General features: G+C 41.0%; 1 protein-coding gene across 26 annotated transcripts in view; it reads left to right on the top strand.

The window, feature by feature from the left end:
- Positions 1–23,843, top strand: part of Ptk2 (protein tyrosine kinase 2) — a 221,195-nt gene that overhangs the window by 107,156 nt on the left and 90,196 nt on the right. For all 26 annotated transcript variants that reach the window (XM_028886014.2, XM_037197525.1, XM_037197524.1 and 23 more), the window contains 6 exons: positions 6,544–6,598; positions 14,619–14,759; positions 15,267–15,344; positions 18,820–18,927; positions 20,370–20,487; positions 22,359–22,389. In XM_028886014.2, coding sequence (XP_028741847.1) covers positions 6,544–6,598; positions 14,619–14,759; positions 15,267–15,344; positions 18,820–18,927; positions 20,370–20,487; positions 22,359–22,389 — 531 coding nt within the window. The remainder of the gene's footprint in view (positions 1–6,543; positions 6,599–14,618; positions 14,760–15,266; positions 15,345–18,819; positions 18,928–20,369; positions 20,488–22,358; positions 22,390–23,843) is intronic.

Below are 23,843 nucleotides of genomic sequence, written 5' to 3'. Positions count from 1 at the left end.
GAATGATCTTGATCCATTCCATCTCCCAGGTGCTGGGGTTAACATGTCATTGTGCCCAGCCATAGAAGTTATTATATATGCAATGTTTGGTGGCAAAATTCTTTCAGTCATTTTAGAATCTTTTCCTCCCCTCGTTTCTTGGAAGGAATATTTATTGTTAATATTTCTAGATTAATAGTTAATTTTCTCAGTGCTTCATGGATATTTACAGGCACCTCGTTTAGTTATCTTCCATTGTACATATGTATTGCATAGGCTGGTCTGTGTCCTAGGAATGGTGTTGGCTAAAGGGATGCTTGTGACTCTTATTTGCCATGCCTGTCTTGTACTGTGCCTAGGAATTGACCTCTCCTCCATCCAGGGCAGGCTCAGCATTGCTTTCTCCACTTTTTTTTTGCGGGTGGGTACCTCAGAGCCATTTACAATTTATATACTTTTTCATTACAAAAACAAAAACAAAAAGTCAAACCCTGCATATTTGGAATATTGCCTGTTCATTACCAGCTTCAAGATCCTCTTTATTTTTCCATAAGAAAAGTCATTAAATAGTCCATATACTTCATCAGATAACTACTAGAAGAAAATTTAAAGATATGTGTGGTGATTTACAACCTAATACAGAATGCCCCTCAGTTTTACCACATTTCAAAAGAATAGTTTTTATTATGTTTAAAATAATAAGGTAAAGCCAGCCAGTGGTGGTGCATGCCTTTGATCCCTGCACTTGGGAGGCAGAGCCAGGCAGAGCTCTGTGAGTTCGAGGCCAGCCTGGTCTACAGACTGAGATCCAGGACAGGCACCGAAATAACATGAAGAAACCTTGTCTGCGGGGAAGAAAAAAAAAAGATGAGCCTCTAATTGTGGGAACACACTATTTGAATACTTCGTGTGTGTGTGTGTGTGTGTGTGTGTGTGTGTGTTTTTCTTCCACAAACAAACTAAAGATTCCACTGCTTTCTCTTGTCATTCTAAGCATGACAGAATGGGGTACCTTTTCTTTTGACAAATAGACAGTAATATGGCAGTGAGGGTCCAGCCTCACTTGGCCCTTCATATTCCAGGGGAACCGACTGGGTAGAAGTTAGATGAGACTTCCATGTACATCTGAAAATGAGAGCCAATAAGTAGAAAGTGGCTGCAGCAGGAGGCCACAGGCTTAGAGAAAAGGATCATATTACAAGTGTAATGCACTGTTAAAATGCAGACTTCTGAGGTGGTGTTTGTGAGGGCGGACTCCTACCAACTGGAACCCTTAACTTCTCACTTTGCTGTTTTTGAGGAGAGGGAGAATTTAACCAGTCAGGGATACTTATAAGCACTTGGGTAAGGAGTTACTTACAGGAGGAACTTGGCAACTTCCCAGTGGCTGCACCACTGAGAAAAATGTCTCTTCTGCAACATTTTACTTCTGCCTTTTAAACCATTTTAATCATCTTTGCATGTAGTGTATTTTGCTGTGTTGTTTTTGTTGTTGTTTCTTTCCCTAGGAGAATGTGAACAGCATCAACATAGGGATCTGCCTGAATTCCTTATACTTAACAGAGCATCCAACTCTTATTAGATATTCTGTATCCCATGAATAAGTTTGTGACTTAAAGTTAGCTAAGGTAGGGGCTTGGGGATGGGGCACTCAATACTGCACAAGTATTGAAGTCACCAGACAAGGCTAGACTCCTCAGAAACACTGCTAAAAGAGGAGGGCTTTACATGGATGTAGGATTCACTTTCACACTTAGTTCCTCTTTAATATGTAAGTAGTGCTTAGTCTAATCTGAGGTTGCCAAAGGCCTACTGTGCTGTGGTTTGTGGACATGAACATGTATGTGCAGAATGAGACCTCAGGCTTTGAATAGCTCCATAAGTCTGGAACACTGTGAGTATTGTGGCTAGAGAAGAGTCCTCCTGAACACAATGCTTTCCTGTCTGTTTCATTCTGAATGCCAGTGTGGTGTCAGTGAGGAAGGCAAGGCTTTGAGTTGTTGACACAGTGACTACAACTCCCCAAGCATGAGCACACTTGCTGAATGGCAGGACATTTCGTGCAGAAGTGAAAGGGCTTCAAGGTTGACAGAGGCAGAGAGAACAGAATCATGGTTTGGAGCAATGTTAGCTTTTAGAACTTTTCACACCCAGCAGGTTAGTTGTTTGTTTATCTTGGTATGTCACCTAAGGAAAGAAAAAGTATAAGACAGGCACACAGGTGTCTTATCAGCACTTGGAAGGCCTAGGAAGAAGGATCATGAATGTGATACTAGCCTTAGCTACATAAGACTGTCTTTAAAAAAAGAAAAGAAAAGAAAAAAGAAAGAAAGAAAGAAAAACAAATCAAGAAATCTTTTAAAAAGACCAATAACCAAAATGAGGCCATCTGTCGGGAGAAACCAGATGTGCACAGGTTCCCTGTAGCTTAAGTGAAAATAGTGTGAATGTAGAACACATGTCAGTAGTAACCCTTTTTGCTACCAGGGTCAAACACTTGTAAGTGCTTTCAGGAAAAGGCTCTAGGCTGAGGACAGTTCTGTGGGCTCTCTGTCTTGATGCTATTTCAGCACTGTGGGCCAGCTCGTCACTTCCCTCTATGCCTGCTCCCCAAGGAACCCTAGCCTTTATGTGGTTGTCCCCATGGTAATTATCTCCGTGCCCAGTACTATTCTTACTCATCTCTGCCCTAAGAAGCTTTCAGGTGTACAGGGCAGGAAGGGTGCTAAAAATTCTGCGGTCACCACTTTGACACAGCCATGTGCCTTGGCCTTCTGCTGAGGGTGGTGGAACCATTCTGGGTCTGCCCTGCTCTGTCCAGTCAGTAGGCATTATCCACATGTGGGAATTTTGAGCCCTGGAGATAGAGCTGCTCAAACCAGGACCAGAACTTTAGTTTAGGTAATTTATATGTAGCCATTTGCTACAGTGTTGAGCAGCCCCATTCTAACTCTGATATTATTAGCCTATCATCTGTGTGTGTGTCCTCCTTAGTCACACTGAAGCAAAGAAAGAGCCTAATACCCTAATACCCTAATGGTTTGCCCAGGGAATTGGAGTTCAGCAGTATCTTTGAATTGTCCTTTGAGTTAGGTTTTTGTTTGTTTTGTTGCTATGGTTTTGTTTTTAAATCTGGTGGGTTTAGATGCTTTCTGGATATATTTTTTTGGTAATTACTAATATAGTTGAGTTATAGTAAAAGCCAGTGGTTCTGTTTCTGTTGTGTATGTTTGTTTACATATGGGACAATTATAGGATTTGGGCACAAGACATGAGATGAAGCTGTTGCAGAACAGTTTGTCATGTCTAACTATGGCCAAATACAGCTCAGAGAGAACCGACTTCTCATTGAAGTTGGATGATATACATATCCCTGCCTGGTTTCATGAGAGAGAGTTAAAATTTAGATAGCTGTAATAGTCTGTCTTTACCTTTGGTGCTTCTCAGACAGGGGAGCTGCAGACCAGAAGCTGGCTTGGCACCTGAAATGTGTCAGAGGTAATGCTGTTGAGGTTTTTCCACTACTTTTTAGGCTCATGTGTGTATTTATTTTTTGTTTTTTGAGACAGGGTTTCTCTGTGTAGCCCTGGGTGTCCTGGAATTAGCTCTGTAGACAGGGCTGGCCTTGAACTCACAGAGATCCACCTGCTTCTGCATCCCAACTTCTGAGATTAAAGGCTTGTGCTACCACTGCCCAGCTCGTTTTTTTATTTTATTGCTAAATAGTTAACTGAGTTCTAACATACAAATCAGTGTTACAAATTCATTATTACTCAAAACTAGTTGGACAGAAAACCTGGATACACCTTAAACATTGTCTTTACACTTTGAAATTTAAAGAATGTGTTGTTGTTGTTGTTGTTGTTGTTGTTGTTGTTGGTGGTGGTGGTGGTGGTGGTGGTGGTGGTGGTGGTGAAGTGGCTCACTGGATGTAGGGCCTTGCCACCAAGCCTGAGGCTTAAAGTCAGCCACTCAGACTCACCTGGTGGAAGGAGAGAATTGCAAGTTCATACATGTGCTTGGGAGCACACACACAAACACACACAAACATACACACGTATACAATGTTATTAAAAAGTAATATTTAAACAAATAATGGCGTTATCTTTACCTTGAGTAGAAGGTAACTTACTGATTATTTTTACACACACACAAAAAAACAAACGCTTTCAAGTTTTTTTTTGAAACCTATATCTCTCCTTATTCCTCTTTAACTCTTTCATTTTTGATGAGTTCTTACGTCCCGGTCTCTGAGAAGCATCAATATGTGATTCACTGGAGGTCATAGACTACCCCTGCTCTGGTTTTCCTCACCCCATTAGCTGGGCCTAACCAGTTGCCTAGCTCAGCCGAACTCATCCAAAACGGGACTGTTGGCATCCTCTGCATTCACTGCCTTTGCCAGGGTATCAGCATTCTCTCCCATGCACTTCTTACCTATCCAGGTACTCCACTGTGTCCTGAGTCTCCTGGGTCACTTGTAGCCTGCTCTTTAGCCAGTCACAGCTCCTGCACCAAACAGATGTCCTAGTGGCCAAAGCTCTCTTGACTGGAAGGGCTTCCAGGGTATTTTCAGAGGAAAAAAAGCTGCCCTTCAGAGTTCTTAATGAACACATTCACTTAACCAGTGTGTGCGATGGGAATGGGCAGACTTACTTCCTCCTAGCAGGCAGCCCTACATCAGTAAGATCAGACCCAGAGCTCTTCTGTGAATGTACAGGCTTTCTGTTAGGGACTCTTGGCTGAGAATCACAGCAACCAAGAATGCCTTCAAGATTGTACAGAATTTGTTTTTATATGCAGCACTTATTTTCTCCTTTACAAGTATCAGAGGATGGCTTGGCCCCTGAAGTATGCCAGCAGTAGTGCTGTTGAAGATTAGTGTCAAAGTTCTTCATATGAGGAGACTCTGCTTTTAAGGAGAAAACAAGAAAAGGGAGGGCTTTGGTAGACATTTTCCTTTTCATAGCCACTGATCATAGCCACTAATCATATTAGATACAGGAGTTCTGAAAAGGGAAAGGAGGAGACTTATATGTGGCTAGAGAGAAGCAGCACCTCAGGGTTTAGAGCAGGTACAATCAGAAGACAGCACGCCAGAGCCAAGACACTGACTTTTCGGTGTAGTAAACGGGTTTATCGAGGAGTCCATTGATTTAGGTGCTGCCTGTTCAGGTTATAGGTTAATGAATGTAATTGGATGGAGGGTCAACCATACAAACTGACATGATTCCTGGGGTTTTGATTATAGTGATTGTGAAACAACTCCTTTTTGTTTATACTTCATATTCAGTTAGTTCCCCCTCCCCATTTGACTCTGCAAAAAGATACCTATACATTACCCGAACTTCATTTTTCTCCTTGATCCCTTTCTCTTTTTCCATGATCTTCTTACCCCTTGTCTTCAAAGGTACATTTCATCTTCCTGGAACACAGTGCCATCTAGTGGACAAACTTTTAGTTCAGTACCCAAAGTGGGAGGTAAATTTCAAAAGCAAGCCCAGCTGTTTTTTCAGTCTGTTTCTTGAGTGTTCTGAGGTTTTTAATAATAATGGCAGCCCTGAGTTTATGGCCCAATTTAGCAAATTGCTGGAATTTATCACATTTTGAACCAAGACAAATAACTTGAGCCCCCCCCCCCTTTCCTCCCATTTTGTGAAATAGAGAAGATGAAATGTGATTAGGGAATGACTTCCTAAATTTAAAAAAGTCAAGGAGAAGAAGCAGTCATCATTTCAGATAAATTTGAAGAGTCTGTTGTTTACTGTGCTACATGTGGTGTGAACATAGGAGAGTGGAGCCTAAAAATGAGGTGGACTAAAGTCTCATGCAATAGCCAACTTTATTTAGAGCATCAGACAGTTTATACTCTGAGGGTTAAGAGTCACATGAGTAAAGTGTCCAATCACAAGGATAAGCTATATGTGGCAGACAAGGTGCATATGGCAAAACAAGTTTTTCCATAGAGGCATAAAAATAAATAACAATACCTACTTGTCATGAGTAATCTAAAGTAAACTTACTCCTATCTGCTACACTGGGAGGGGCACAAAAGCACTTTCCAAGAACAATCGCCTGTTTTTGAAGAAACTGAGGTCACAAGACTTGTCTTGTTTGCTTGGCATTTTCTCAGAATTCCCCTTGTACAACTCATTCTTTGGACTGTGTTTCGACAGTTTATGTTTTAATTAGGCCAGTTGCTATCTCTAAAATACAGTTACCTAGGAGGAACTTATGTGTCTAAGGATAACTTCTGTGCCACACCTGAAGAACAGTTTTATTACAGGCTGCCATTTGCAATGTGGCAATATTTCAGAAAGGGTCTCCATAATAAAAAGGAGAAAGAAATAAAGATTCCACTGAAATAAATTGTAAGCCTGTTTTTGTATATAGCTACAAAATAGTTTATCCTCTCCCATAAATATGCTGGTCAGTTGGAGCTTGATTATAGTTGGTTCTTTCCTGAACAAACAGAAGAATAAATAAACTACTTTTGTGTTCTTTCAAGTATGTTATTATTGATTGATGCTGTTATTTGTTAATATGTTTCTTTTTATATTTCAGAAAAGATGTTGGTTTAAAGCGATTTTTTCCTAAGAGTTTACTGGATTCTGTCAAGGTAATTATCCTTTATCATAATCAAATATGAAGCTCTGCCTGTATCCCTTTCCTACTGAAAAATTGCCTTTGATAAAGTGAAACGGTACATTTCCCCCTTACTTGGTAAAACTGCAATGGCAAAAGCTGACTGTGTGAGTCATGTTAACTTTAGGCAAGTAAATTTTCACAGATTCAGCCTTTCTTCATAGAACCACAGCTTTACTTGATGATCGTGAGTAATAACTACCTAAGTGCAAAAGTAGAAATAGTTCATGCTACAGCCCTGCAGCCAAGGTCCTTAAAGTCTAGAATATTTTGATACAAGGAACAAAAGGAATACTGTTTTAAAGGATTATGGTGAACCATGAGCACTGTGTGTGCGTGCATTTACATTGTTGGTCCCCTGTGTATCATTGCATCCTGTGTTTGTGTGTGCACATGCACATCACTGAGTCCTATGGGGGTGTGTGTCTGAGAGTGAGAGAGAGTATGCACACATCACTGAGTTCTGTGGGATATGTGTGTGGGTGCACATTGGGTTATGTGTGTGTGTGTGTGTGTGTGTGTGTGTGTGTGTATTACTAGGTCTGGTGTTTGTGTATATTACTGCATTGTCTATGTCACTGTCTCCTGTGTGCACAATATGCATCATTGCACTCTTTGTGTGCATATTCCTAATGGTCAATCTCTGTCTCTACCATGTGGTTTTCCTGTTGGTAACTTTGGAAGTAGCTTCCATGTAGTCCTACTCCAGCAGGATTATCATTGAAGACAGAGAGAGGAGCTCTGAGTCCTGTTTCCCATCCAATCCAGAACGCACCTCCAGACATCCAGTTACAGTGGGAAAAAACAGTGTTTGGTCCAAGAAGGGTTCCATTTGCCAGTCTCACAGTATAGGGCATGGCCTCTTACTTCCACAGTGAAGAGTGTTATGTACGGATGACACTAACATATAACAGATAAGTACATGTATGTATCAACACAGTACCTGTCAGGTAGCAATTTCATAAACAACAGTTATTGTTTTTTTATTGTTATTATTACAAAAATATTTCTTTTTTACATTCTCTTACCTGAGACCCACACAGAATAAGGCATGCATATGAAATAATGTCATTTTCTGGTTCAGAAAATCGGCCCCACAGCTAAACTGCAATGTAATAGCCCTGGATTCAGTGTAAATCACATGTAACTTTGGATAAGTGACTGAATCTCTCTCAGTTTTCACATCTCTAACATAAAACCAGCTTCTGACACATAATGTTTATGTGAAGAGCCAGTTAGTCAATGTCTGCGTTCTCAGAAGATGATCTATGCAGATGTGTCTAGAATGAGAGGAGTGGTAGCATCCTGTTACCAAGCATGGTGAAAGACTAAGTGCTACGTCTCTTAGTGTAGGACTGAACTCAATGGCATATGCTTTTTGCCAGTAGAGCTGCATTCTGTTCTTTGAATGTAGTCAGTGCTGGCCAGTGGTCTGGCAGGTCACTGTGTTGGCGCCATTTGTCAAGTGCAGTCTGTGACAAAGCCCTATGTCTATGCCTGGGTGCTGCCCACTTTTAGGCCTATCACTGGTGCCTTGAGGTCTAGCCTCCTTCCCCTTCTGGGGTTGATAGCATGCTTCCTTCTACACAGCTTCTATGTGATATCACAGGGAAAATAAATGCAGAGGGTTCTGCAAAATGCAGCAGGTCTTAATGAGAGCAATAAGAAAGTGTACCGTTTGTAGCATTTGGGGATGCTATTGCCCTTTTAAATTTTCCATTGAGTTTCTGCTCTGTTAGTGAAGCACTGGAACAGGTTGTTGGGAATCCAGCTCTTTTCAGTGCCTCTATGTTACAGAACCCAATCCTATAAGTGTTTCAGAGACCAGGAGTACAAATGTAGAAGGTAGTGTCCCCTCTAAAAGTTGGTGTAGATTTGGCAGATAGAGAACAGAACTTTAAATCAGGGAGAATGGCAGTTGTGTCCCTTGGGAGTGTTGGCAGTCTCCTGGAATTGGAAGAGCCTCAGTTTATCTGGATTGTTGAGTATAAAGACCACAAAGGCATGAAGCAAAGGTTCCCCTACCCCAACCTGATACAACCCAGGAATAGGAGGACTGTGGAGACATTGAAACAGTGTAAGCCATAACACCCACAACTTGATATTGCTATTGGTTGGAAGATGTTCTTATCCAGCATTCACTTAATGACTGTCTTTCATGTATCAGTGATTCTCAAATGATGAGGCCTTTGGTGGCCTCTGAAAACTGCTATCTCCTCAATTTTCCTGTGTAAAAACAGCATGAATGTCACTGCAGTCTTTGGGAGTCTAAGACAGTGTTAGGTTTACAAACAATCATTGTACTCAAAACAGGGACTTGGGTATAGGCCATGGGTGAGTGCCTCTGTTAGGCAGATGCTGATAGAAGCTCAGTGAAGCCTACCCATGCCTGGTTCTCCTGCTCTGGCCTCCCTCTTCCATATCCGTGCAGAGGTAGAAAACATCTCTCCTATCTTAGACCCTGCTCAGCATTTAAGGGGCTTGTTTTTCTTTCTGAATTTGTAATTTTGCAGTTACTGACTTGTTTGTATTTGTCTTCATATACTATATATTCACACAATGAGTTTGGCTAGCACCAGGTACATAGCTTAATATGATAGACCTTATTTAAATGAAAGAATGAAAAATAGACAGCAATCTGAAAAACAAACAAACAAACAAAATCCAAAAAACTGGAGAAGAATCCAGAGAGGGGGACATGTGACAAGGGCGTGACTTTGAGAAGATAATGGGATTGCACGCCACCCCAGGAATGCCTGCTCTCTGCTGCCACATTCTGCAGGACTTTCCTAGCTCTACCCTTCTTGGCTTCTTTTGTCCTGATGTACTCTAGCATGCTTTTCTCTGGGATCTTGAGCTGCATCTGGCAGTGTGGTTAGGGCTCAGCCCTGATTACAGTTTGAGTTGATTAAAGTCAGTGTATGATCACTACAACCAGTGCTCTCTGTGGGCTTAAGTGCTGAGGCAAGAGGCCTGCAGCTTTTATAGTGGGGGATCAGGAGGACCAGACAGTACTCTGCAAGACAGATTGGAAGCCAAGAAACAAGCAGAAAGAGGATCAAGGGAGATTTGAAGAGCAGTGGTCATGCTTAGATGGCTGGAGATGACTAAAAGACTTAGGGATGCATGGAAAGCTGAATCAGAGCAGTTGTGCTTTTCTGCTGTTGGACATTTAGATATAAGGAGAGGTAATTTTTAGCTACAATTAGCTGAAGATGCACCAGGTTCTTATGAAGGTTTTGAGAACAATTTTCTTATATGCTCTCTTCCAAAATTCTTTTACGTTTATTAGTATGTGCATGTGTACATTTGCATATGTGTGCATACATGCACACATGCTTGTGTACACTTGGACATTCCACAGAACACACATGGATATCACAGTACAACTCTCTACTTTTACCATATGAGACCTGGGCATTAAACTCAAGTTGTCAAGTTGTCAGGCTTGTTTATATCTTAGAAAGTTATTGTTGTGATGAAACATCACAACCAAAAGCAACTTGAGAAAGAAAGGGTTTATTTGACTTACGGATCCTGATACAGTCCATTGAGGGAAGCCAAGGCAGCAACTCAAACTGGGAAGGAACCTGGAAGGAAGCAGGGGCTGGTGCAGAGGGCATGGAGGGTTTTATTTACTTGATTGTTCCTAGTGACTTGCTCAGTGTGCTTTCTTAAGAATCCAGTCCAGGGTGATAATACCCCAATGGGCTGGGTCTTCCTTCATCAATCACCGATTAAGAAAATGCTTTACAGGCTTGCTTATAGCCTGATCTTGCAGAAGCATTTTTTCAGTTGAGATCTCCTCTTCTCAGATGACTTAACTCTGTCAAGTTGACGTAAAAGTAGCCAGCATAGTATTTCCCTTTACCAACTGAAACTCTCACCCCCCCACTTTTTTTTACTATTCATTCATTCATTCATTCATTCATTCATTCATTCATTTATTTATTTATTATGTATACAGTGTGCCTGCAGGCCAGAGGAGGGCACCAGATCTCATTACAGATGGTTGTGAGCCACCATGTGGTTGCTGGGAATTGAACTTAGAACCTTCGGAAGAGCATCCAGAACTCTCAACCTCTGAGTCATCTCTCTAGCCCCGCCCCTTTTAATTGAAAAGGGAATTGCTTAATTTTTTAATTTAAATATTGTTTGATTTCTTAAATAGCTTAATCAGGAGAGATTGTAGCCTTAGGCCAAGATTTCTCCCCTTGCTACATAAATTCCTTTGACAGCTCCATCAGAGTTCTCTAGATTCTGGTGCTGCTGTAAAGCCCTGTTTATACATAGTAGCTGTAGCCAGTCCCACTTTCAGAAACAACTCCAACAAGAAATATATACTTGAGCTCCTGTTTGTTCTGGAGATAGCCATATTGAATGGCTAGGTTTATTGATGTTAGTTTTTCCATAAACAAGCTATTTCTGTGTATTTTTTCTCAAAGTCACTTTGTTTTACTTGCCTTAGATTTAAATTTCTAGAAGATTGTTTGTAGTTAACATCATTGCATGGTTGAGAGATTATCATATCCTGGTAGAATTTGACTGAGCTGTGATGGTGCCAAGAACAGAGAGAATAGATTGTACATGCCTTGAATGCTGAGAATAAAGGTGCCTTACTTTTCAGATGCTTGATTAAAGTCACTACTCCAGTAACACTAATAAAGGGCAGGGTAGTCTACAGTTCTCATCTTTCCTCCTCAAAGGTACCAAGGTCATGAGTGATGAATAGGCCAGCACGCTCTCAGTTAAGGAGACTAGCAACATAAATGTGTATACACTCTGGGTAGGAGGGGAACAGGTTATGGATACTGGTGAGTTCTGTGTCAACTCAGTTCAGTGAATTGTGTCATAGTGACATTTATTTCTTTTCTTTCTTTTTTCTTTTTTTTTGTTTTTCGAGACAGGGTTTCCCTGTGTAGCTTTGTACCTTTCCTAGATCTCACTCTGTAGACCAGGCTGGCCTCGAACTCACAAAGATCTGCCTGGCTCTGCCTCCCAAGTGCTGGGATTAAAGGTGTGCGCTACCATGCCTGGCCGATGTTTATTTCTTGACTGTACAAGGTGCAGAACTGATGAAATTCTGCTTACCATCTCAACAGCTCTTCAGTAGACCTGAATCTAGATAGTAAGTCAAAATAGTCAAACCTTAATGTATTTCTGTATTACTCACAAGAGAAATCCAGTTTTAAAGCTACAAATGTTGAGAGGTCTTAAGAGTCTATTCCGTTCCCAAGTGATACAATAACATGGCTTCCTAGAACACCATTAAGAGATGTGAGTTAGCATGAGGCACAGTGACTCATACCAATGACCTTGGTAATTGGAAGGCTGAGGTAGGAGGATCTCAAGTTCAAAGCCACTCCAGGCACATAATCAAGACTAACACAAAACCATGCAAACAAGCAAATAATAAGTGAAAGCTTGAGGCACTTACCCTTGAGTCCAGGCCTTATAGATAGAAGGGTGCCATGTGATTCTTTAATATGTCTAGAAGGGTGCCATGTGATTCTTTATTATGTCTTCAGCCTTTCATTGTTTTATAGCAATTTTTTTTAGCCTAACATACACATTTATATGAGAAACTCTGGTCATCCATGTGACTAGCAGCATCTGATAATCATTAAGTTGACTAATGAGAAATGATTTGTTAGATTACTATGACTAAAGAGCAACAGTTCTTGGTGGTGAATCTTACACATTCAAAGTCATTGCTCTCTTCGTGTGAACTGGTGTCATAATGAAGTGCTCTTAGTTGGATGACTTGATTTCTAAGTCTGACAAGAAGTAGCCTTTGTCAGTGTCTTAGTCAAGGCCAGCATTTGCTGGGTATTCTCAGAACGACTTTTTCCTTAAAAGCACCCTGTGTTCGGAGATGATTATCTGTGCAGTACATTTTATAGTTGGGTCCTACTGACATTGCACACATTTAATTCTCTTTAGTTCAAGCCTGATCCAAAGCCAGAACTAATTCTGCTCAGATGAGCTGGAATTTTCTTGTTCCCCTTCTGCTTCACTTCCATCAGAACTCCAGTGTTTTTAAACTAGCTGTCAACTCCTGGCTGTCTTTTCTTTCCTTCCTGTCCACTTGATTGGCAGATGCTGTGTCTGTAATTCCCTGAGTTTGTCCTGTCCATGCACCAAGTCAGTCAAGCCTCTTTTTCAACCATTGCCGTGCACAGTTGTCATCCTTTTCACCATTCCTTTGCTTGCCTGCTTGGCCTGCTGTAGTGTAACCAGATGCGGTTTGTCTGCTTCTTCTCTTCCCACTCAGCACCCCATATACACAAAAGCAGAATGGGCATCTAAAATAGGTCACACGTCCTCTGTGAAGTTTTAAGAACCTGTTCTCTCAGCTCATGATTACTTTTCTTCCGGTATCTTTTTCTTTTTCTTCCTCAGCCTCCTACTCTGATTTTTTTTTAAATAACTGCACCTTTCATCATGTAACCACATTTCCTGTAGTCCTAGCTCATTTTCTGCATGTCTCCTCTGACTTCAGAGTCTTCCCAGTCACTTCAGCAGGCTTCACTTGTTACCCCACTAGAGCAGGCTGTGTTCTCCTGGTTTCCTTATACCTGCAACTTAGCAACTACACTCTGTCTGGGCCTCAGCTGTTCTACTTCCTCCTTACTGTCAAGATTCAGCAGATCACTTAGCCTATCTCACTGACCTTGATCCACCAAATCCTGACTTTTATTTCCTCTGTGGGCTGTGTTGGCCACTGCCCATCTCTACTTCCAGGTCCAACAGCTTGTGTGATGGGTCCACTTGGATTCCTGATAGCCCCTGATATTCTTCCAACTTTGCCTGCCAAATTGTTCCTCCCAGTTTTTTCTTTGTCAGTTTAGTACCAGTTCTTGCCTGTAACATCTTACATTCCAAGATACAATCAGAGTATGACCACCTCTAATTTCGTTTCTGCTTCTCTACCTACATAAACTGTTGCTTTCTGCCTGAGTTAGTGGGAAACCTCCAACTTATTTTTTTGTCCCCCTGCTGTTGGCATTCCTGCCAAAAACCTACTTCAGAAAGCACCACTTCTTCACTCAAGGTTAACCAAGGAAGTAGAATCAGTGTTAGCAGCATAGAAGCTAAGTTCATGCCTACATTGGTCCTCCTCAGACTTCAAGGTGGAGGTTACTGTTTCCTTGCCTCCCTATTGTCTCACATACTGAAAATCAGGAGCTTGCTCCCTGGGAAACTCTTGCTCCATTCCCAGGGATTCATGTATGAGGACAGCATTCAAATTTAAAAGAAGCAGAAACCAGTGGTTGTCCATGCAAGGTAAAAAAGCCCTGGAGGTGTGGCTTTTCTCCCTCCTACACACATGCATATGAAGCCTGTAAATGAGCTCTCTTCTATAAATGTCTGTTCTTCTGCACATACGGATTGTTTGTTCTCTTTGTTGTATAACAATAAGATAGGATTTCAACCTCCCTAAACTAGTTCCATAAAATGGTTTATACGCTGCATAGAATATTGGTTGTTAAAGTACACACCACAGTTTGTATAATTATTCCATATGGTGAATGAACAATTTTGAGGATCCTCCTTATTGCTGAATCTTTACAAAGAATAGTGTCCTGAAATTTCACTTTTTAGGTACAAGAACAAGGGCCTTTTAAAGTTAATTATTTAATGCACTGTCAGAAATGGTATTGGAACATGTGAATGCTGTGTGTGCATTTACCTTTTTTGCTTCTGGGCCACATGCCCCTGTGGTGCATGGTTTAATGACTCTGTGTTGCATGTGTAATATGCATGCTGTTGCCTTAAGCTTCTGTTGAAGGAGTGAAGTCCTGTGTTGCTCAACTATACCTTTCAAACTGGTCACAGGGCAACGTTTGTTAATGTGGATTTTACAACAGTTAATGCTCTGCTAGTTATTTGGCAAGTGAATTTTTGTAGTAATGTAAATGGTATGAGTATGATTGGAGTTTTTTTCTCTTGGTTGACTTGAAAACGTATTTTTCTGTTACTTCATTATTCAGGCCAAAACACTAAGAAAACTGATCCAGCAAACATTTAGGCAGTTTGCCAACCTTAATAGAGAAGAAAGCATCCTGAAATTCTTTGAGATTCTCTCTCCGGTGTACAGATTTGACAAAGAATGCTTCAAGTGTGCCCTTGGGGTAAGTGTGTGGAACCTTGGAAGATGGGGACTAGTTGAATTTCTTCTGCTTTTTTTATCCATGTGTATCTATTGAAGGAAAACTAATTTGTCATAGTTCTTAATAAACAAAAATACTATTTTTGACACTAAGCATAAGGGAAAAGCAGGAAGAAAATATATTAGTTAGATAATAAAATCATAATAGTGTGTCTGTTCATAAGTAGGTGTTTTTATTCTGGCCTGCAGTTTGATTAACTGTTCTCCAAGGACTAGTTTACCTGATGAGATAATCTTCCTAGAGAAAGCAGTGGCTTCACAGATTGAAGAATGACCGCAATTAATCTTGTCCAGACTCAGTAGATCTTGGGCCAGTGAAGTTATAAATATTTTATCTTATTTGATTAGATAGATTAACAGCAAATCAAGTCCTCTCCCAACCCAAGTCTTTTGATATATTCATGACTCCAGTTCTAAAATCATTTTTTTCTTCTGGCTCTCCTGTTCCCACCTGTTTGATCTTCCAAAGTCAAGTTGGATTATTTCCGTGGAACTGGCGATTGGCCCAGAAGAAGGGATCAGTTACCTGACAGACAAGGGCTGCAATGTAAGTCTGTTCTTGGGAGGACTCATGGATTTGGTTGTGGGCACAGAGGAATGGAGTTAAGGACTGGACAGGGTACTCCCATGAAAGACTCCATTCTACACGGAAACTTGATCATTACATGGTCTTGCTCAGGTGTGGTATGGGAGACACTTAAACTTAAGTGTATTGCCTTTGGAATTCCATAGCCTTGAAGGGAAATGAATAAGGCTAGTTAGGTGGTGAGTGAAAACTGATGGGGATGTTCCAGCTTACCTTGTGAAGCCTTATAACTAACTTCTGGATGTGATTTTCGTATATTTGTACTGACATCCTACTCTTTAATCTTTGTGCATTAATTAAAAAAATCATAATTTTAAATTCTGAATCCTTGTTGCCCTTACTACGTCACTGAGGAAAAATACTGGAGAGAGAACTCCTCAGTTTGTCTCACTGCTGTGTGCTCCTGTTTTGTGCTTCAGCAAAAAAGCTGCTGAGCACTTCCTTGTTCCAGGTGCTGGCCAGGGGCTTGCAAAGAAGGCCAAACAGACTGGAGCTCTTTGATGGAGTTTACAGTCAGGCATTCGAGGAAAGTATGTATGGAATCTTTGCCATATGATGATCACAAATTGCAAGGCCTGCCAGGGTTATGGTATTGAGGATGTGAGCCTGTATGGACAGTTGGTCAGGCAGTTTGGTTCTGAGGTCTTCCTTGTGGGCTCAGACTAGCAGGTGTGCCTTTTCACTGGTATGGATTTCTGATTACAAGTTTGTTTGTTTGGTTACAAGTTTCTGTGCTTGGTATGACTTTGTACATCTACTCCTTGTTGACCATTCCCATTCTGCTCTTCTTCTGCCCTCCATTTCTTTCTTTTTAGCAGTTTCTGAGGTACTTATTCTCCTGTCCTTGTACAGTATAAGCCTATGGAAAATGCTTGCCTTTGTTGATAGGTTTCAGCCATTGTTGTGCATATTGCAGGTGAGCAGCTAAGTATGGCAGCACAGACATTTATAAGTGATCTAACCTGTTTACCTCTGAATGGACCATTACTTTTGTCCTCTGCTTCTTATTCTACTGTTCTACCCTACTGATGCCAGTATCTCTTCCTGATAACACACTGTCCCAAGTTATTGCTGTGGTTTGATGTTTGGCTCAGAGATACTTTTTTAACAGATTTCTGTATGGCATTCTCTGTAGGTCCTTTTCCTTGGATGTTTTAGAACCAAATCTTAATTCACTAATGGAAAGTATGTCATTAGAGCTTGGCTTGTGGATCAGTGCCCTACCTAACACTGTAGTTCCAGCACTGTACACACACAGTGTGACTTTATGTAGGACAGTCCTTGTTAAGTTTTAATAACATGCCTTTAATATTTTTAAGTTATATCCTCTAAACTGAATGTGATGGTACACACTTGTAATCCCAGTCATACAAGAGAGACTTGAAGCAGTAAAATTGCTATAAAGGATTCACTAATAAACTTGCTTAGGAAAGATTAAGTTGTACAATGTAGAATTTAGTTAAAGGAGCACTGCCTCCAATCTAATTGGAAGGCAAGTAGTGCACTTGCCAGACTTAGAAACTGTAAGAAAGAAAATTTATGCCATTATTGAAGTTTAGGCTTGCTGAGAAAGTGTCTGCTAATGTTTACTCACTTTATTCAGTTATCAGGAGATTGACCTTCTGATTAGGCCCAATTCCAAAAATGAAAGAATACAACCCAGATTTATAACCAGCCATTAGGCTCATCTCCATATCAAATAATCTGCCTCAGAGAGGCAATACAGGATCACAGCCACCATTAAGTCCTAGTCTGCCTTTAAGTCCCCTGTGTCTTATCAGGAAAAGCATAATTCTGCCAGATGGGCAAGATGACCCTGGGTACCACCTATTTGAAAAAGACAATACCAGTGTACTTAAGAATATCTTTGTTGTGTAAATCTTCTATCTGCCCAAGTGGCCATGGCCACTCTTGCAATCTCTTGTATCTCTCTCTCCCTCCCTACCCCCCCCTTTCCTTCATCCATTCTTTGTGGATTTCACATCATGCATCCCTGTCTCACTCATCTCCTCATCCCCTTGCTTCCACCGACTGCCCTTGCAACTTCCCCCCAAAGCAAAATTTAACAGTAAAACCAAAAACCAAAACAAAATAAACAAAAACAAAAATATCAGCATGAAGCTGTAGTGTGGTTCAGTGAATCTCACAATATACCCTTTAGTCCATACATCTTTACTTGTAAGTATTCCTTGCAATGAGGCATTGGTCTGGTTCGAGGCCTCTGGCTTCTGCTATGCCCTTGATACTGGATCCTCACTGGGACTCCTCTTAGATATCCTATTGTTGCCTTGTGTCATGGAGATCCTGTAGTTTTGGATCCATAGGTATAGCTCTTTAACATGTTTTAGCAGTTCATAGGTGGGTGTTGGGGTTGGCTACCTCACAGTCTTGATTCTGGGTCTGGGCGGTAGCTGGATTGGTCAGCCTGCCAGCTTTCCCTCATCATCACCACCCAGGTAAGCTCTCTAGCACTACCCAGGCCAGCTCACCCAGTGCAGCAGACAGCAAGAAGTGGGACCAGTTCTGCTCTCATACCCTCCTGTCTCTAAATTGTTTAAAGTATAACTTGGTGCCGTGACCTGGAAAACGTTTAAGGATGACAGCATATGTGGAATGCATAAGCCTAAGGCCTATATAAGTTGGTTAATTTTTCTGCTTGAGGCCAGTTTCCCTTTGGGCATTGGCTAGAACCAGATGTATGCTATTATTAAAGAACTTTTCCTGAGCACGTGGAGTGAATTCTTACTGGGAAGGCATATTATTTCTGTAATAGTAGCACTTGGAAAATGAAGGCAGGTATAAAGACTGTTAGAGTCCAGGTTGGGCTCTTAGAGGAAGTTCTAGGCCAACCTGGGCTAAATGATATCTTGTAAACAAACAAACAAACAAAAAACCAAATAAACAAACAAAAAACCCTTTGGTGTTCTGATTAGATTTCATTGTGAGTAGCTCCTATTATTATGTTAAAGATCTTGTATCCAGTTCTTCCATTATCTTCTTATAGCTCCTATTGTAGATTATGTAAATGCACAAGCCACTCCCTTATAGTACTGCATTGTTTTGTAAATGCTTACTATATTTGTAACTTGTATAATTTTTTTTCAAATTTTAAAGTATTTGCTCCTATCGAGAATTCCATCCTGTTTCTTGAAGTGGACAAGTGGTTTATGGTTCTTCATTCCTTTCTCTTGCCCCCCATTTATCTGGGTCTCCTTAAGATGTTACTACAGTCAGGCATGCCTGAACCTGGAAGGAAGCCCACAGGGCCCTTGCATGACTGTTCACCAGAGGAAAGTGTCTCTGACTTGGGAAGGCTGTCTTGGGGAGAATAGGTTGATGGTTGGGTCCAGAAAGAATCACGTAACAACTGATTAGCAGACCCCAGAAACCAAGATTTCCTCTATGACCTAAGAGTTTTTCTTTTTTCTTCCCAAAGCCCACACACCTAGCCGACTTCAATCAAGTGCAGACCATTCAGTATTCAAATAGTGAAGACAAAGACAGGAAAGGAATGCTACAACTCAAAATTGCCGGTGCCCCTGAGGTAAGGGATTCTTGCCCTTAAGAATCTGACCCAGAAGAGAAATTGGATGAGTAGAGAGGTGAAGAGGATCTGGGAGGGGTTGGAGGAAGGGGAAAATCATGATCAAAATATATTGTCTGAAAAAAACTTATTTAATTTAAAAAACAAAACAAAACAACTGATGGGGGGGTAGTATAGAAATGACTTCTCTGGGGTAAGGATGAAGTGTTCATGGGTAATCAGACTCACAATTTCTTCATGTATAAAGATTTGAAAAAGTGGTTAAACGTCTCCAAGATAGAATAGGAGTTGATTTTAAAGATCAGGAATACTGCCATAATCAGAGACCACTGTGAAGTGAGAAGGAAGTCAGTTAGAATTGTGTGCACTGTGAGTGTTGCTGTTCTGGACAGTGTTGGAAGACTCTCTGGGCGGTGTGATAAAATAGGCATCAGTGCACAGTGGCTCACTGCTATAATTCCAGCCCTCTGGATTCCAGGACAGCTCTTCAGCATGGACCACATAGCAAGACCCTATCTCAAAACCACCAATGAAGAAAAAAAGAAAACAAAATAGAAACAAAGTGATAGAAAGAACTGTTCAGCTACACAAGACTGAGCTCCAGACAGAGCATGTTGAAAAGCAGTTGGGGCTGTTGTGCATGTAACTTTGCCTGTGGATCAACTCTTCTCACCAGGCTACTTCACCAGTGTCCTGCCCTATGATCCCAAGTCACTGATATCTAAGGTTGACATCTAGAAATTGTTTATCAGATCAGCAAATCCTAACGTGGAGTATAGAAAACTTGTTTCAAATCAGTTTCCTGCAGAAATCCCAGTGCACACTGAAGCTGCTCTCTGAAGCAAGCCATTCATTTGGAATGACTGTGAACAACCATGTGAACCAGGACATGCTTGGATATGAGAATAAAATACAGTTTTTGTTGTCTTCACATAACACTTAGAAATAGGTCTTTAGGCAGTTTACCCAGTACAGCCTGCCTCATGTGAAAATGATTTTTAAGCCTCTGGGTAAACATGCTATAAATCCATAAAGACTGAAATTTTATCAATTTCCTCTCATGATAGAAAAATAAGATGGTTGATTAAAGGTTTATTGTATATTAGTCTCTAAAATAAGTTGTACTTTAGCTTATTACTTGAATTCTTCTCTTAGAGTGTGCCCAAGGAGCCAGACATTCTAAAGAAAAGTATTCTTTTCTTCCTCCTTTTGTAAAAGTGAGCCTCAGTTTCAGAGCTTTTTGTCTTATGCTCTGAGTGTGTCTCCTGTCACACATTCTAGGAATGATGTCCTTAAATACCAAACTTCCTTTCTTCACTGGCAAATGTTTCATTCCTATTCCTCTGTATTCAAGTGTATGCAGAGTTGTGATGTCATAGTGCAGCTGTCCCTTTGATTACTGGGAAGAACAATAATGTCTCTTTCTTTTTCTTTCCCATTAGCCTCTGACAGTGACGGCACCATCCCTAACCATTGCAGAGAACATGGCCGACCTGATTGATGGATACTGCCGGCTGGTAAACGGAGCCACACAGTCCTTCATCATCAGACCACAGAAAGGTGAGTTTCTGTTTTCACTCCTGCTGCACTGGTAAGACAAGCTCACCCTAGCAGCCAGGTTCTCACTGCAAACGTGAAGGCCAGATAAGTTGTTGTGACCTGAATGCTTGTTTTTCTAGGGACAATGGTCCAAGTCATAGCCCACAGACTTGAAACTGAACTGGAGTGCACTATGACAGTATAGGGCTTTGATTAACCCTTAGAATAGCTCCTGAGTTACTATTGATTCTTTCAGCTCTGGAAATCGTCTTCCCCAGTTCTTTTTCAAGTATCCCTTGTAATTCATGTTGAAGTTTCTGTCCTTTTTTTTTTTTTTTTTTTTTCTGTTTGGTTTGGTTTTTCTGTACATTTGAAAAGCTTAGAGTAGGTGACATACAAAATAAATTCTATGTGAATATATGCAATCAAAGATGTGAGTGAATAAAAATGTGTCCTTAGAAACGAGGCTCTATCACCTCAGAATGAAGGAAAGCTTTCTAAGTATAGTGCAAAGGATGAGGGTATCCTGAGGATATGGATTTCTGAAGCAGTCTTTGAAAACAATCCAAGTGGATCAGTAGAATGTAAGGAGAGCCTGGGCTTTGGCGGCATACTAGCTCATGCAGTATACTGTGTGTCCTGCCATGAACTGTGTTTACTCTGTAGACCCCAGGCTAGTTACCATACAGCTTTTTGAGAGCTGCCTAACGGCCAGGTACCCTGGAGATGATCAGGGAAGGGTAAACAGTCTGTGACAGTGTGCTCTGAGGGGCTCAGAAACATGAGTGGGCTAAGCAGCGTACAGGGTTCCCAGGAAAGTTCCTGTAAGGGTTGAGGAGGAAACTGGATTATAAGGAAAAAAGGTTTCCACTGAAGGCAGACCATCATTTAAGAGGACCATGACACTAATGGGAGCTGGCATCCAGGAGGGATAGATGGGAGGGTCTCAATTGGCTATGTGGACATGCTACTTCTGGTGTCCTATAAGGTATTGATTCTCAACCTGTGGGTCACAGCCATCAGAAAACACACATTTCTGATGGGCTTAGGAACTGAGACACTGCTCAGTACCAAAATTATAGTTATGAAGTAGCAACGAAAATAAGTTTATGGTTGGGGGTTCTTAAGACCATTGGAAATGTGTGTTTTCCGCTGCTCTAGGGCCTTCCCTTCTCATCTCTGAATTCTTCTGCAGGTACACACATTGTACTTCTCTTGTAGATTCCAGATGTACTCATAAATCATTTTCTCAAAGCAGAATGTTCAGGCTTTTGGCAAGGTGCCTAGACTTTGATTTTAAGGGTTCCTTAGTCATTTGGAAAGACTGTTTTTTTTTTTTTTTTTTTTTTTTTTTTTAACCTGGAAAGCAGTTTCTTTTTTTTTTTTTTTTTTATTTTATTTGTGATATATATTTTTTATTTTACAATACCATTCAATTCTACATATCAGCCATGGGTTCCCCTATTCTCCCCCCTCCCACGCCCTCCCCTTACCCCCAGCCCACCCTCCATTCCCACCTCCTCCAGGACAAGTCCTCCCCCGAGGACTGTGATCAACTTGGTAGACTCAGTCCAGGGAGGTCCAGTCCCTTCCGCCCAGACTAAGCCAAGTGTCCCTGCATAAGTTCCTGGGGAAAGACTGTTTTTTATATCAACTTGTCATATCTCTTTATTAGGAGTTGGCATATCTTTAAACAATGCAAATTCAAACTCACGTATGTTTGTTGTGAGTTTTGGATGGAAAACCATAAAAACCTAAAATAGAATTGTGTAATAGCTTGGCTATAAAGGACTGTCACTAAATACCAGAATAAGGTTTCTGAACTTATGTGCATACTCTTCTTCTAATGGATTCCAAGATGCCACTCATGTATCTTTCCTTTTTCCTCCCAGAAGGTGAACGGGCGTTGCCATCAATACCAAAGTAAGTACTCATTTGTACATTTCCTTACTTGGTTTTGTTAGAAACTTTAAAAAAAAATCATTAGGCTTTATTATATTTTCCTGAAAAATTAAATTTCTACTTATATGCAAGGACCTAGAAAACATTTCCAAACATGAATCACATAAGTTGTAAGTTAGATATGGAATGTAATCAAGAAGTTTCAAAATTAGTTTTCCCCTTATTTCAAGTTTAATAAGGGATCTAAAGATGGTTATGAAAGAGGCTTAGACAACATTCACTTCATGTCATCACCTTTTTAAAAATGTGAAAATAGGCATTATCCTCTTACAATTAGGAAAATGAAAGACATAACTGGTGGTTTGCTGTTCATTACAAATTCCATAAGGTATGTTGATCTATAATATAATTAAATCAAATAGCAATGCAAAAAAATTACGTTGTTACTTCTGAATTCTTAGCATGCTAGGAACCGGGGCCAAGGTATGAAGGTAAAAAATTCTAGCCATTTAGACAGACAGGCAGCTGAACCGTAGAAGGCTGTTAAATGTCAGATACTTAGGAAGCAATGGAGATGTGGAAGCCTAGGACAAGGAAGGTTAAACCTGGGCTTGTCTTTGTACTGTTTTGTGCTCTCTTCTCTTTAGCCACATCCTCCTCTTGTCCTTGCTAAATGCATCCGATTATGTGCTTTGCCTGCCTCCTAGCATTCCTCCCCTGTCCCTCATAGTTAGCATCACCTATTAAGGCTATCCCAGTAGGTGCTGTATTGGGGACCCCAAGCCCACTCTGGCCCAGAGTTGTATTGGAGTCAGAAAAGCATGACTTACTACCGAAAAAGGGTCTAGTCAGAGTCCAAGGAAATAAGGAAAAACTCCAAGAGTCCCACAGGATACACTGAGATCCTAAGCATGTATAAAGGCTTGTCCACAATGACTTGGTGCTAGGGTGTTTGAGGAGCTGGTCAGGTATATACCTCCTGTCAGCTCTGTCCTGTACACCTACTGAGCCCTCCTGTTTACTTCAGTCCTCACCAGACTATCCTGAGTAAAGCTCTTCTCTGACGTGTGGCCTTCCAGAACCTGCCTGACTTGCTGACCCCTCTAGCCTTAGTTTTGCTGTTCCTCACAGTTGGTCTTGTATAGTAATTGCTCAAGGAGTAGAAGAGGAGGTGCTCCTTATGATAAAAACCAAGGAAACAGCTGACAAATGTAGAACTCCTATTTTTATTTTATTTTCTTTTTTGGTTTTTCGAGACAGGGTCTCTCTGTGTAGCCTCTGCTTCCCGAGTGCTGGCATTAAAGGTGTGCGCCGCCGCCACCACCACCCGGCAGAACTCCTTTTTTTTTTTTTTTTTTTTTTTTTTTGGTTTTTCGAGACAGGGTTTCTCTGTGTAGCTTTGTGCCTTTCCTAGAGCTCACTTGGTAGCCCAGGCTGGCCTCGAACTCACAGAGATCCGCCTGGCTCTGCCTCCC

This window comes from Peromyscus leucopus, chromosome 20 (assembly GCF_004664715.2).
Source record: "Peromyscus leucopus breed LL Stock chromosome 20, UCI_PerLeu_2.1, whole genome shotgun sequence".
NCBI classification, from domain to species: Eukaryota; Metazoa; Chordata; class Mammalia; order Rodentia; family Cricetidae; genus Peromyscus; species Peromyscus leucopus.
The sequence above is the reverse complement of the archived record's forward strand: the minus strand, read 5'-3'. Positions and strand labels throughout refer to the sequence as shown.